General features: G+C 39.8%; 1 protein-coding gene across 8 annotated transcripts in view; it reads left to right on the top strand.

Moving 5' to 3' along the window:
* Positions 1-15609, top strand: part of POU2F1 (POU class 2 homeobox 1) — a 104914-nt gene that overhangs the window by 65850 nt on the left and 23455 nt on the right. For 4 of the 8 annotated variants that reach the window (XM_061454446.1, XM_061454451.1, XM_061454452.1 and 1 more), the window contains 5 exons: positions 704-804; positions 3698-3751; positions 5466-5585; positions 7267-7446; positions 14439-14565. In XM_061454446.1, the coding sequence (XP_061310430.1) occupies positions 704-804; positions 3698-3751; positions 5466-5585; positions 7267-7446; positions 14439-14565 (582 nt within the window). The remainder of the gene's footprint in view (positions 1-703; positions 805-3697; positions 3752-5465; positions 5586-7266; positions 7447-14438; positions 14566-15609) is intronic. The other 4 variants (XM_061454447.1, XM_061454453.1, XM_061454455.1 and 1 more) reach the window with 4 other exon arrangements.

Raw genomic sequence — 15609 nt, 5'->3', positions numbered from 1 at the left:
TGTCTCTGTCCCACAGCCCTCCTCCCCTCCAGTTCTTCTCACAACCAGATTATTTGGTGATAGTTTAGGGGTTTTCATGTTTTCTGAGCTGCTTAGGAAGAAGACCGACAAAAATATAGGAAAATAATCAGGTTTTGGTTATAGGAAAAATGGTGTGAGCAAAAGCAAGCCCAAGCAGTTTTGTTATGAGGGCTCTGCACATCATGGAAATGTGGAGTTACTTTTTTATCAAGAGCAAAACTGTGGCCTGTAACTGCTATGTGTACATGGAACTTCTGTTTTCAGGAAGTATTATTTAGCTGAAAAGTGATTTTTATATGAACATTGTTCTTGCCACTTTCTGAACTTGAAGATAGTCTTCAGCTGCTAGATAGAGAGGACATGGAGAATGTGAATGCCTTAGCAGCACGCATTCATTTGGTTCTCAAACCGTGGCAGAGAATGACAGGGTAATGATGTACATAGGTGATAGAAGCTAAAGAAAATACGACATTGGTTTAATTCAGCTGACACCTCTTATGTTATTGAAGCCTGGAAATAACACTGCTGCCTCACCCCCATTCTCTTTTCAGTAAAAATCTTAAATTCTTGTTACTCTCAGAGTACTTTTCTGCTGCATAGTATTGAGAGAATAGCAAAAGATTTAGGAATATTAATTCTTATTCCATAAAAGTAATAACTAATAGTTCTTATCTCTCTCCAGGCACGCAAACAAATGGCCTGGACTTTCAGAAGCAGCCTGTGCCTGTCGGAGGAGCTATCTCTACAGCCCAGGCCCAGGCCTTCCTTGGGCATCTTCATCAGGTAAGAGAAGACCCATTTTGAAATAAGGTAGACTCGGACAGGTATGAGCACAGCTGCTCTTTTATGTTGTGTGTTCTCTCTTTCTGTGAATGATAGGAACATGCAAAGGATATATGGGTACACCACATGCTTATATAGCTTGGGTGGGAAAAAGTTCTTACTGTGGCACTCACTTCAGTGCGTTAGGCTGCAGAATATGTCAAAATAGGGTGAGACCTATTGGGGGAACTAGAGAGCCCCTTTCTGGGGACTTAAAAATGCCTAAAGCATTTGTATTTTCCCCCTACTCTCCCTGAATTTTAATGGAGATACTGAAAAGCAAGGTAAAATGTAATCGTTTTGATAAAGGATTGTACTGGCCCAGCAGCTGCCAGGGTTCTGAAGCTGTCTCCACCTGATGAATCGAGAAGTGGTGTTGAATGATTCGATCTTTCAAGCTCTTGCACATCAACTCGAGATATAAAGTGATGCTACTTACTAAGCATATACTGTTTGTGAGTTTTAATTTTTTTATTTTTTTAGTTACTTCAAGGACCTGTTTGTGAGATGATATTCAGGCTTCTCCTACTGTCTCTCTGTTCTGCTGATGCTGTGTTTAGTGAATCAAAGCTGAACTTCAGATGTAGGCTGAAGGAAAATAGGGCATCCCTAGGTGGAGAGAAGTATAAGGGGCATTTTCTGTAGTTTTTTTTTAATCTGCTCATACTTGATGTACGAAAACAAATGATGTCCTAATTTCTTTCCCTTCCTCAGCACCAAGATTAAACTTTAAAATACTGTACCTAATTGGCTGACCCTGAATGTTTGAGGTCTGAGGTTGCCCAGTTATTGTGGTATAATTGACATGCTGAAGCTTTTATGCCCTCTTAAAAGAGCTCTGAACTGCCATTTTATTGTGTGGAAGATTCCATACATCAAATAATTACAGTTTTCCTAGTAGTTTGGGTTATATAGGACCTAGGGAGTGACTGTGTTTGAATTTGCTGAACCAATAGGCTGTTGTAGGCTGCCTTTATGTAGAGAGAGGCTGACTAGTTTTCATGGGTTGTCAGTATGTGTTTAGCACAGAGACAGATACAGCTGTTCTGCTGAATTTTGTGTTTGTTTTTAGTCTTCGTTTTGTTACACAGATTGATCTGGGACAGTAATTGTATTTAGCACAATGCTATATTTTGCTTTGGAAATGTATTTATTTAAACAGTTGTCAGGATCTTTGTAACTTCATGTTTGATACGTGTGATTCATTTCTTGAAACTCTAGTTCAAAGGAAAATCTCAGCTATTCTTCTATGTACCTGCAGGTGTGTGGGACTGTATTGTCAAACTGTCCACTTCTAATGTGGTGGCTGCTAGTGGGGTTTTATTCAGCTTTATTTTTCACTGTTATTCACACACAGTGCTTTCCTCCAGACTGATACAAAACATTAGGTTGTAGGCAATATTCAGGAACAGTGTAAGTTTTAATTAGAAATGTTTTTTTTGTGTGTGGTAGAAGCTGTGTCCAAATTGCATTCAAAGATTTTCAGGAATATGCTGGCTGTACTTGAGTGAGATACATTTGTATAGTTTTGCGTGGTCTATCTTATATTATTTATTCATTTAAAAATATTATTTCTGAGTATATTTTTTGAGGGCAGGCTAATATAGTTTAGATTATTCTCTGCTGTTAATTCACGTTAAAAGTTGAGATTGCATCAACTTTGTCAAAGTATATTTTTGCTTGTGATGAGGAGGAGGTTTTCTGGGAGTGCTTGCTTAGATGTAGAATATGCTTAGTAACTTCAGCACCTTTGTCTAGAGTGGTAGGAAATATTTCCAAAGTGACTCTCAAGGGTTGCTTGTTCAAATACTCAGTTATTAATCTTGTGTACTGCAATTCAAATGAAAACTCTCCTTCCTGTGCTGGCAGATATGTGGGCTCTCTTTTGTGATGTGTATTATGTGGGGTCATCTTTTTACAGAGGCAAGAGTGCTACGTTTTGCTTTGCTTTATTGTATCCTTATGTGTTTCCTGGTTTTCAAATGAGCAGTGGTTTTCAAACATGACCAGAGGTGGAATTCACTACAGGCTGTAATTCTGACCTTTGAAAGTGTTGGTAATTAATTACATAGCATTCCTTCTTTATATTAGTAGGAGTGGTGGTAGAAACAAGGTGAGACCAACTAAAAAGGTTGTCAGTAAATGAAAATTTAGCATTTGTTGTACAGAGAAAATCCTTATTAAAGATAAAATAACACTTCAAAAATCTCACTTTCTGAAGCATGAGTTTTTCTTCACTGCTAACCCACAAAGACCTTCTTTGAACCTGTTAATTACAAACATTGAATTCAAGTTTTGAGTATACCTGAATCAATACAGCTTTTGTAAAGTGTCTCCACTCTCTGTTTTGAGATCTTTTCAGTGGCTGAGGGCTGTGCATACTTGAACAGGTTGATTTGAGAAAGAGTGTTTATGCTGTGGGTTTTGTGCTATGCAGGTGATTGCTCCTCTGTTGTATAAGAAAGTGGGTAAATGCAGTGTACATGTCTGGGGTAGTACCCATTCTGAAACACGAGAAGGATGATGATGAGCAGAGCTTACTGGCCTTCCCTGAAGCCTCAGTTTTATTTTTTTAAACAGGAATAGTTAGCCTGGCCACCTCAAAATGCTGTTTCAACTCAATTTCATAATAATATCTAGATCTCTAGGCAGGAATATGTTCAACAAGAGGTAGACGAACACTGTGGGAGAGTTACAGATTTTCTTTCAGCCTGGAGCACAGCCCTTTCGCTAATTCAGGTGTTAGAGGGGCATGCATTGTTCTTGGGGGAGTTTTTGTTGAGGTGGTTCTTTTTATGTTAAGTTTTTTGCTCATTCTATGTAATTTCATTTCCCTTTTTGCACTGTGTTGTAGGTCCAGCTCGCTGGAACAAGTTTACAGGCTGCTGCTCAGTCCTTAAATGTACAGGTAAAGACCGTTACCTTCTGTTGCTCATCCTTCTCTCATTCCAGACAGCTTTGTGGTCCTATTAGAAATGGTTTTTAACCTGTGATATGCTACTTTGTTTTTTCGTTTTGACTAGTCTTGCAAGTGTAGGTATGAAGGAATAATAGTTTTACAACTGTAAATCAGGCTCAGAATTGTTAGCATTCAGAAACTGGGGTTAAACCATGCAGTGATTGTAACTTTATACTGAATTTCAGACATGTATTGTATCATGAGAACTATAAACCTCCAGGAATATTTCATGTTCTTCCAGTTATTAATGTATTTTAAAAATAGCAAGTATTACTTTGCAATTTGTCCTTGCTTCTGGTAGCTGAATATATGAATATAATGTTACATTAACTATGTAATGCAGCTAGTGTAGATAGCTTGTGTAAATAACACCTAGTGATTTTAAAGTAAGTCAGAGTAATTGTTGTTTAATAACATACATGAGACATCAAAGCTTTGAAACTTTTATGCTCAGATGCTGAATACTTCAATGTGTTGGTTAATGCGCCACTTCCTCAGTAGTAGTTTAAGGGACAAGGGATTGATGCAGTCTTATTGAAAACAGGTTTCAGTAGTGCTTGTTATTAAAGAATGTAGGTAGTGCATTACACGGAATGCAATAGAATGTGGACCCACTTATACATAATAACGATTTGGAAAGAAGAGGAAGTACAATGACCTTCCTTTCTACGAGGAAGGAGGCAGAAAATTGCCTTGGTTGCCATGGTAAACTTCCATCCCTGAGAGAGATGTTGGCAAACAGGCTGTATCTCCAGTGCAGTGTTTACAGTCCTGCACTGTAATTATCGCTCAATGACTGGCAGAATTAATCAGAGCCTTTATGTTAATTAGCCTGCTCTGCAGCCCCCAAAACAGGTGGTGGAAAATATGCAAATCTATGCAGAATTTTAATGTTCTGCATAACCAGTTTTAATTATCATAAAACTCTCCCTCCATCATGCACTTGCATTTCCTCCCTCATGTCTTTACAGTTGCTTCTGTTAAAAAGACCCCAAACAACAAACCACAAAAAAACCCCAACAAATACCTCCCCCAAAATGAAAACCACAGAAAAAACCCTAAGCCCCCAAATATTTTAAAATAAAGTAGCATTCAGTTGAATAAATGCTAAACTTTGATTATTTAAAAGCATTGTATTTATTATGTATCTTGCTGTAGGTAGATAAACCTGTGAGGATTTCTCGAACCAGTTCTCTATAAGCCAACAGAATGATAACTTAGGGGTGTAGGATGCAGATACAGAAAATGGAAGCACAATCTCCTTTTCTTCATTCCCTTGTTCAGGATTTTAGGCAATGAATAATTTTAACGACCTTTTCTTTCTTTATGGTGAAAGGTAGTGTCAGCTTCAACTGCATTGCATAAAATGAAATGAGACCTGGAAATTATGTCAAAGAGTTACAAAAGACCTGAGAGTCTTTTTGTTTTTGTTTAAGCTGCATTACCTGCAGAGGTGTTTGAGCAATTGTAGCTGAGATGGTGGTCACATAGAGCCGTTGCTTAAACACACTCTTAAACCCAATGGCTTTTTGTATGCAGATGAAACATTTTTATTGTGCAGTGTTGAGAGACAGCAGTGTTATACCTTAACATATGTTTTACACTATAAAGAGCTGGTGGTTTTTTTGTTTTGTTTTTTTGTTTTGTTTTGTTTTTTGACTAGTCTAAATCTAATGAAGAATCTGGGGACTCTCAGCAACCATGCCAGCCTTCCCAGCAGCCTTCAGTGCAGGCGGCCATACCCCAGACCCAGCTCATGCTGGCCGGAGGACAGATCACTGGGGTAAGATTTCCCCAAGTATACTGTAGTAAGCCTCCTGTCCAGTAAGTGATGGTACTATGTGTGGCAGGCCCCATAGAGCTATCAATGAGGGTAACTGTCATTTCCTTTAGCATAGGAAGAAACTCAAGTGCAAGAGGGGACAGAAAATATCTCCTATAAAAAAAGGAGAATTTAATCTTTGAGTTTAGTTGCAAAATACTTGCTTTAAGAAAAAAATATCTCTGTTCTAAATATCCATCCTGTCATCAAGAGGATTCCCCCCCCCCCCCCCCCCCGGTTACAGTGAGGCATGGGAACATGAAACTAAATTATATCAGATAGCCAGGTGAAGACCAGAAATTACGGGAACTGCTGGCACTAATTCTTCCTCTTCTCAAACATGTTTCCTCTTAAGTAACTGTATTAGTGCTTGACTTAATCCCACTCAACCCTCCTGGTTTAATTTACCAATTTTGATTCTTTTAATTGCACAGCTTTGGAAGTAATTAAGAAATAACTGTTGGTTTAGGATTACTGGTGTTTCTGAATTGTGGTAAATGCTTTCAGTCATTTAAAAAAAAAGCAAGTTCTGTGAATTGACTGGTTTGGTTAAAGAGCTTGTTCCTGTGTAATCTGCTTTGCAGTAAGAGTTTGCATGTTAACAAGGAGTGTAAGGTAGTTGCTTCAACAGTGTGTTTATGATTTGAAGTACTAGGTTAGATTATCTCTACTCTTGAATGGAACAGTATCTTAATTTCATGTTCAGTTGTTAGATCTTCTGGTATGCTAGTGTGTAAGTGAACATCCTATTTAGTTTTTGTTAATTACATTTGAAAGTTTTTAAAGTGAGATTGTTTTAATATGCGAGTGAGACTGTGCTTAAAACTCAGCATATTTTATTATTATTCTCATTCTCAAAAAAAGAAAGGGTTTGTTTTAATTTATGATTGTCTGTAGTGGTGAAGCATTCTAAATTCCAGGTCTATGCAGATATGGATTGTAGTAAATATGGGCATCAATATTCATTTACACGTAAAGGAGAGACTGCTGCCACCTGTTTCACAGAGATAATGCATGTTTGGGAAAAGGAAGGGATGTAAACTTGCCAACTCTATTCTACTCAAAAAAAAAAAAGGCAGTGGGGAGACTTGGAGAGAAACAAATGGAGCTCATGTTCTTATATCTTATGGCATAATGGAAATGATGAAATATGGCAGAGATTCATGCTAATGTGAAGCAGCTGGGGTGTTATCAGTTTGTTCAGTAGCCATAGCCAGCATTCCTGCTTCTCATTCATCTGGCAAATTACTTGCTGTTCTCCTGGGTGTAAATTTCCTTTCAAATCCTGGCAATACTGATTCTTTTCTTTTGCTAGCTATTAATCACCCTTTTCCTGAACCTCCTGGTAGAGTTGTGAAAAAAAGTTAGGAGTAAAGTTAGGTTCTGTAGTTTCCAGTAAGTGCAAATACTTGCCTTCATGCAGTTTGGTTTATGGCAGGTGTGTGGTGGGTTGGTTCCTACATCTTATTGAGTAGCCAGCTGCCCTTACTGATGGCCAGAGTCATTGGCTAGTTAATGGCTGAATTGTAGTAACAGTTCTAGGCATGTCTGGGTAATACAACTACTAATGAGCTAGCTAATGACTTTGTAGCTGAAGTGGCTCTTTCCATTATTAATGGCTATGTTTTCTAATTATTTATAGCTCACGTTGACGCCAGCTCAGCAACAGTTACTGCTACAACAGGCGCAGGCACAGTTGCTGGCGGCTGCAGTGCAGCATTCAGCCAGTCAGCAGCACAGCGCTGCTGGTGCTACCATCTCGGCCTCTGCTGCAACGCCGATGACGCAGATCCCTCTATCTCAGCCAATACAGATTGCACAGGTGAGCCTTGAGGCTTCAGAGGGTGGAAAATAAAGAGGTTTGAATAACTGCATCATTCAAATGCTATTTTTCTTTCTTATTCAGTGAGTTTCTAGAGTCTTTGAGTACTATTAGTCTTTTCTTATGCATCCTTAGCTGATGAGATTGAAGTTGATAGTTTTAGCAAAGAATGCATACCAGTTGCTTATCAGTTCCACTGGGCTTCTCAGTCTGTTCCAGAATCTGACCAGGTGCTATATTTTCTGAAATTTCCTCTTTCTTGTAGTTAGCTTGAGAAAGGAGAAAAAGGGGTATAGAAAGATGCCCATAGAAATGATAGTTGTCAAGACCTGTGTGGATGGGAAGGGACATGAGGTACGCATGCTTTTGGAGGAGTTATCCCCCATGCGCCTCAGCACTGAATAAAAAGCATACCTACTTTACAACTTTAATGAGTTGTGGAGCCTGTCTGTGCATCACACATATATCAGAAAGAATGCTTGTCAGATCCAAATAGCAAAATGATAGAGCTGATGGTTTGACTTGACATGGTTGTGTGGTATTTTGGCTTGGTGCTTATTGCTCCGAGTTCAGTGACAAAGAATGGGTGCTCTTGTGTGTAATGAGTCTGGTGTCGGCATCTTTACAGTTTTATGGTCTGGTGCTAAAAGACCTGTTAATTCTTAATTCTACTTGTGAAGCAAGTTCTGCTTACTAGGAGTAGCAAAGATCCTGGGTCTTCCAGGATTGGCTTAGTTCAGTGTGGAGAATGCAGTGCCACTGACTATATGCTTAGTAAATGTTATGGTGAATCTTCTGCACTTCTGGACAAGGGTAACCAAATATACAGCATAGGCATCTTGAGTACTACTAGTACTTGTGTTGCTGAGGTCCATCTTCCCATAGATTAAGGTTCTTAGTATGTAATATTCCAGTTTGATTAGTGTAGATATGCAAAATATATTGGGAATGTAATCTCCAAAGTTGCTACTTCTTACAGTGCCTAGGTTCTTTAGAAAGGCTGGTGCTTTCTATTCTGACTTTTCACTTGCATTTAACTGGGATGAAGTGTCCAAGAAGTGAAGATGAGGGCTGGTTAAGTAAAAGAATGGAAATGCTGCAATTACCTGTGACATCCATTGGTGAAATACGCTATTCCTTTATTGTGCTAGTCTGCTATCTGAATAACAGCCTGGTTGTGCTATCAGGTTTTTCTTACCTGAAGTGGCAAACTTCTGTGGTGTTGGTCTAAAAGTTCTGACCTCTTTGGCTGTCCTTACAAAGGCCGGAGTGATGCCAACCCACTTATAGAAGGCCAGAACTGAAGTTGCCCACTGAGTCTCTTGATGTCCTGTGACCAGATATTACTACTTCTTTTATCAAAGTATCCCACTCTATTGTCATGATCTGGAGATGATTCAAGAATGTAGAGTTCAAGGAAGCTCATAACTCCCACGATTACCTCTTAATTTTCTTGAGTCTTTGTCTCTAGCCAGTAATACAGGCATATTTCAAGAAAAGAATTGGAAATGTCCTTGTCATTAGCTTCTAGCATCTCTCTGTGCATCTGTCACAGGGTTCCCATTTGATATTATGTGAGTCAACCTAAATGTAAGTGATCCACAGGCATTAGTGGATAGTTTTGTGCATGTGCAAGATGTGGTTAATCCTGCTCTTCCACTTCAGTGGGAAGCTATGAAAATGCATGAAGTGCTTAGAATTACTGATTTCATACTGGGGTTTTCTCCAGAACTTAAAGAATCTTCAGAAAAGTGTTTGAGAAGAGTTGAAAAGATCAGGCATGTGCTGTCAAGTAGGAGCTTCTGAAGTGCGTATTGTCTGGTTTGTGCATGTGAATGAGCTAAAGGTTCTGTGAAAAATGGCATGTGATCATGTAGTTCCCACTTATACAAGTACATGCAATGTGTATTTGTAACACAGGGGTTAAAAAGTAAAGTTTTGCTTGTTTTCTGGCATTCCTCACTATGTAAATGCTTGGCTTTACAATTAATTTATTTTAGGATAGGTTTATTTTGATATATAAATGTAGCTTGGTTGAATCTTGTTAGCTTCTTATGATGAAAATACAAGGCATAATATAGAATCATAGAATAGTTAGGGTTGGAAAGGACCTTAAGATCATCTAGTTCCAACCCCCCCTGCCATGGGCAGGGACACCTCACACTAAACTATGTCACCCAAGGCGCCAGGGGTGGAGCATTCACAACTTACCAGGGCAACCCATTCCAGTGCCTCACCATGCTTACAGTAAAGAACTTACTCCTTATATCCAGTCTCAACTTCCCCTGTTTGAGTTTGAACCTGTTACCCCTTGTCCTATCACTACAGTCCTTAATGAAGAGTCCATCCCCAGCATCCTTGTAAGCCCCCTTGAGATACTGGAAGGCTGCTATGAGGTCTCTGCGCAGCCTTCTCTTCTCCAGGCCAAACAGCCCCAACTTTCTCAGCCTGTCTTCATATGGGAGCTGCCCCACAGTCCCCTGATCATCCTCGTGGCCCTTCTCTGGACTTGTTCCAACAGTTCCCTGTCCTTTTTATGTTGAGGACACCAGAACTGCACACAATATTCCAAGTTGAGGTCTCACGAGAGCAGAGTAGAGGGGCAGGATCACCTCCTTTGACCTGCTGGTCATGCTCCTTTGGATGCAGCCCAGGATACGGTTGGCTTTCTGGGCTGCAAGCACACACTAAAGCCGGCTCATGTTAAGTTTCTTATTGACCAACACCCCCAAGTCCTCCGCAGAGCTGGCTCTGAATCTCTTCTCTGCCCAGCCTGTAGCTGTGCCTGGCATTGCTCCGACCAAGGTGTAGGACCTTGCACTTGGCATGGTTAAACTTCGCTGGTAAGGTTGGCATTGGCCCACCTCACAAGCATGTCGAGGTCCCTCTGGATGGCATTCCTTCCCTCCAGTGTATCAACCGAACCACACAGCTTGGTGTCATCGGCAAACTTGCTGAGGGCAGACTCAATCCCATTGTCCATGTCGCCAACAAAAATGTTGAATAAGACTGGTCCCAACACCAATCCCTGAGGGACACCACTCGTTACTGGTCTCCAGCTGGACAGTGAGCCATTGACCACAACTCTTCGTGTGCAGCCATCCAGCCAGGTCTTTATCCACCAAGTGGTCCATCTATCAAATTGATGTCTCTCCAATTTAGAGGCAAGGATATGTGCAGATGTTGGATATAAATTAAGATACCCTGTAGAAATCTGTACATTTGTAGATGAATGAAACCATACTTTTTGGTCTTGACAACCATTTACAAGTACTGCTCAGCTTTGTTTGCATTGGTATTGTAAACATATAGCTGATTACACAGCTGCATGTTTGTTTTAATTGATGATTTTTGAATAATTGATTGATTGGCAGGCTTCTGCAGCAGGGGGGTTACTCTGTTTAATTAACTAGTTGCAGAAGCATCATGTCTTTCATTTGCACTCAGTTAATGTCAGGTTATCAGCTGCAGCAGTGTGGTAAGAGGTTAGTGTTGCTGTTGGGCTGTTGCTAAATTGACACTAAACAGTTTAAACAAGTTTTGGAGTTCTTTGTAAAAGTTACTTTTTTCAGGATCCATGATCGGTGTTTATATGATGTAGACTTCAGTGTCAAAGATGCTTAAGTTCTGAAGTCGTAGCTAGAGATAATCATAGAATTGTTGGGCTTGGAAAGGACCTTAAGATTATCTAGTTCTGACCACCCTGCCATGGGAAGGGATGCCTCGCACTAGACTCTGTTGCCCAAGGCTCTGTCCAACCTGGCCTTGAACAGGGCCAAGTATGGAGCATTTACCACTTCCTTGGGCAACCTGTTCCAGTGCCTCACCACCCTTAAAGAACTTCTTCCTTATATCTAACCTGAATGTCTTCTGTTTAAGTTTAAACCCATCACCCCTTGTCCTATTGCTATAGCCCCTAATGAATTTAGAACTTCAGATGACTTTAAAAAACAAACCAAGATACTTCCTCATGTCAAGATGCATCACTTGACAGATTATTCTGCCAAGATAGGAGCTTTTGATCTTTCTAAATTGTTAGGTAGCACTAGAAGAAGTGCATGTTTCCTGAAAAGTCTTTCCGTCTCTTTCTACGTGCTTGTGCTAGTAGACAGATTTTTGCCATTGAGAAGATTGGTATAGGGAAACAGTGTCAGGTTTGTTTGCATGGTTGCTATTGGGAGATTTATTGTAATGTGACAATTAAATAATAGAACTTTCCCAAGGTAGAAATAAAGTTGGCTTTCAAATTAATTTGAGGGGCTATTTAAGAGTGATTAGCCTTGGAGGTATCTTTTTCCATTCTGTGCTATGGAATTATATTTCTGTATTTAAATAAGACTCAGCCAACATACCATTTACCAATGTAGATGCGCAGAATAAGATTGCTTTATACCAGTTATCCCCGAGGCCTCAATTTAAAAAACAGTTTTTTCTATTAAAGTGTAAGAGCCTGATGATAACAGCTGTCGTATCTTAGCTGAGTACCCTGTTTTGTGAATACTATAGTTTTAAACAGAAAGCTCTTTTCTTTTGATCTCAGAAACACACTGCCACTGTTTCTTTGTATTCTTTTTGTTATATAACTCCATCTACTGTGGTACTTCCTCACATCATCTGAGATCTACATGATCATCTGTGTGTGTGTGTGTGTTTGGTTGTTTGCTTTTGGTGGGGGAGTCCAGACAGAAAACCTGTCTTTCTGTCCCCAGCTTTTCCTTAAAAAATTTCTGTCCAACTCTTCCTTTTGTATTTCTACTTTTTTGCTTATCTACCTCTATTTGAATCCTTCAGTCTCCATTTATTTTAATTCCACCCAGTGTTCACAGCCTTAGTCAGCTTGCCCTACTCTTTCTATTTTTGTTTCTTCCTCTGCATCTAGTCCTTGCATCCATTTCAGTAGGAGTCCCTCTGTGTTGGAGGGTCTGCTCAATCTGAAAAGGTAGCCAGTAGAACATTGGAAATAAGTGTTCTACTGTTCTGTTGTGGTTTGGACTGAAGAAATAAGAATTTCTAGTAACAGTTCTGCCTGATCTAACTTCATAGTACGAAAACAGAAGAAATATGGAGTTCTTGGGTAAAAACTGGAGTAGTTATATCTCTATTTTGGAAGGAAAATTGCCTTGATTTCATAGGAATGGTTGCAGTACTTCTCAAATTTTCTGAAAGCAAACAATACCATCAACTTCAAAACCACTCTGTTCTGCTGGCAGGCACTTTTTGAATATTACCATTCTCTTAGTTTTCATTTCTTAAAGAGCATTGCTTGGTCAGCCCATCTGTTGTCTGTCTACCATACTGCTACATTGCATGCTTTTGACTTACCATGACCAAGTTGCCTAAGTGATTGATGGCCAGTGTCTTCGTAATGCAGGTTAAGTAGTCATTTTCTTACAATTCCTGTGTGTGGTCTCGTAAATCAATTCACTTTTTTTTTTTTCCCCTCCCTAGTCTTCCTTTCTACCCACTGATACTCCTGACCTCTCTTCCCCAGCAGGAGATTGTTGCACCTTTGAAGTCTTAGTTTAACAGTTTAAAAATCATGTAAGGCCATAGTCAGATAACTGTATTCTGCAAATTATTGTATTGTATAAATAAAAAGTTATTCTTGTCAGTCTGTCTTGACTTTCCATCACTGGCAGTTAATGGCCTTTCACATCTGCTGTCTGAGCAGCTTGTTTGAGTGCTCAGTAACCTGCATCAGTCAAAATGTGTGCGGGTGGCTTTACGGGTCTTAAGAAGCAGGTCTTAGTGTGGCTTATCAAGTATGTTAAAACTAGCAGCTCCATTCAGGCAGCAAGACTGAGCACTGTTTAGGGGCAAACTGGCAATGTTAACATTTTCTGACACAGACCCGGAAAAGGGCATCTGCCTGCAGACGGGTACCCCAGTATCTGAGTAACTCATCAGAATTAAGAGTTTTGGGAGGTTTTTTTGTTTGGTTCGTTTGGTTTGTTTAATGGGAAATTCTATGTTTGGGCAATATCCCAGGCTTTTATCCATCTGCTTGGTGGGTATTTTGAAACAGTTTCTTCCCAGAAAGGTAGAAAGATTCTACACAAGTAAATAGATAGTTTTCATAGATTACCTCTGTTATGTTGGCCAGCTTCATGTTGTGCTTCCATTTTCAAATTTCAGTTACTCTTGTTATTGTTGTGTGTGAAGAAGATGAAAGGAAGATTAGCATTTTTCAAAGATTAGTGTTTATGTTGAGACCAGCATTTGATTATAGAGAATTAATAGTTCTGAATGGTTTACATACATAAAAATGGGGTTCTACAGTAGTGCAGTGCTTTCAATTATCCCTTTTAATCTTTAATTGTAACCATGTTTATTAAGCTTATTGTAATTTGATGAAAAACTAATAAAATATATTTATTTGCTATTTATGTTAGCTACTTTCTGAAATTTGGACTGAAAAGTGCAAGCTAGGAAGCTGTAATTTTTTGCTTTCCTGTTGCTGATTAGAATGGTAATTGCAGATTATTGTTGTTATAAATAAAATAGCTCCCACCTAATATGCTTGATTTGTCAACAGTGAATTTTGTAGCAAAGTTGTATCCTCAGAAAGTAAGTCTGAAAAATGTGGGTGCTGATAATTCAAAAGTATTTGAAACCTACTGCATTTGGGGTGGGGAGAGAGGGACTAATTTTCTTTTTTGTTAAAGCAGAACAGTGCTGGAAATACTTTGCTGAGTTATTTGGTACACAATTTTTGTTTGGTTTTACAAAGGACAGAGAAACTCAAATTGTCAGTGTAAAGGATATTCAGTAGCAGGTAGCAAGACTGCTGTGTTGGACATCCACATTTATCTTTAAGTGTTAGAATATAACTGGTTGATAGGAAATCTAGTTACACTGGGAGTCATGGCTGACTTAAATGTCTAACACACAGTTCTCTCTTTTCCCTTTTTTTTTTGTTTTCCTTTTTTGTCCGTCCCCCCCCCGTCCCCCCCCCCCCATTTCTTCCTCCCCCCTTCCCCTGTTTCCTTAAGGATTTGCAGCACTTGCAGCAGCTTCAGCAACAGAATCTCAACCTGCAACAGTTTGTGTTGGTGCATCCAACAACCAACTTGCAGCCAGCACAGTTCATCATCTCTCAAACACCGCAGGGGCAGCAGGGTAAGTGGGCCTTGCCAGGAAAGAAAATCGTGCATAGCTTTTTAGAGAAGGTGAAACCTTCACTAACTGTTGATATTCCCTAGAAGAAATAACAGTATTGCGATTAGGAGACTTGAAAGGGACACCTCCTTTCTGGGTGTTAGAGGCAAAATGCTAAGACTGTCCCGTGGTTTAACCTGGCAGGTAGCTAAACACCACACAGCCACTTGATCACTTCCCGTGACTGCTGTGGGATGCAGGAGAGGATTTGTGAGGAGGGAGGGGGGAAGAAGTAAAATTTGCGGGTTGAGATAAAGACAGTTAAATAGGACAGAACCAGAAGGCATGATGATGATGGTGACAATAAAAAAAATCAGAATATACAAAACAGGTGATGCACAGTGCAATTGCTTACCACCTGCTGACTGGTACCCAGCCAGTTCCTGGGCAGCAGTCCCTAGTCGGCTTTGCCCCTAGTTGGCTTTGCTCCTAGTTTATATACTGAGCATTATGTCACATGGTATGAGATATCACTTTGGCCAGTTTAGGTCAGCTGTCCTGGCTATGCCCCCTCCCAGCTTCTTGCGTCCTCCAGCCTACTCACTGGTGGGGTGGGGGGAGAATCTGAAAAGTCCTTGACTTGGTGTAAGCACTGCTTAGCAACAACTAAAGCATCAACATTATTCCCAGACTAAAGCCAAAACACAGCACTATTACCAGCTACTAGGAAGAAAAATAACTATGCCAGCCAAAACCAGGACATGCTGGAAAAAGATGACGAAGTCAAGAGTCCTTGTGGGAGACCGCTAAAGTCCTTAAGCCTAAGGAGGGTATAGTGAATTTTGTCATGAACTGAAATAATAATTGCACCTTGAGAAAAGAGCTAGAAGGCTTGATTTTTATTTTTATTTTTTAATTCCTCCTGGAAATATTATTCTGGTGGTAAACTGGGTATGGCTTACATGCTAAAGGCAAACCAAGGCAGTGGTAGGTGGTATTGTGCCCAGCCAGTTAAGATGTTGTATAGTAACTTTTCTCTTAAGTACTAATGCATTCATGTTGCAA

This window comes from Pezoporus flaviventris, unplaced genomic scaffold (genome assembly GCF_033815535.1).
Source record: "Pezoporus flaviventris isolate CSIRO_AGI_PZ_B2104156 unplaced genomic scaffold, CSIRO_AGI_Pfla_v1 ptg000015l, whole genome shotgun sequence".
In the NCBI taxonomy this organism is placed as follows: Eukaryota; Metazoa; Chordata; class Aves; order Psittaciformes; family Psittacidae; genus Pezoporus; species Pezoporus flaviventris.
The sequence above is the reverse complement of the archived record's forward strand: the minus strand, read 5'-3'. Positions and strand labels throughout refer to the sequence as shown.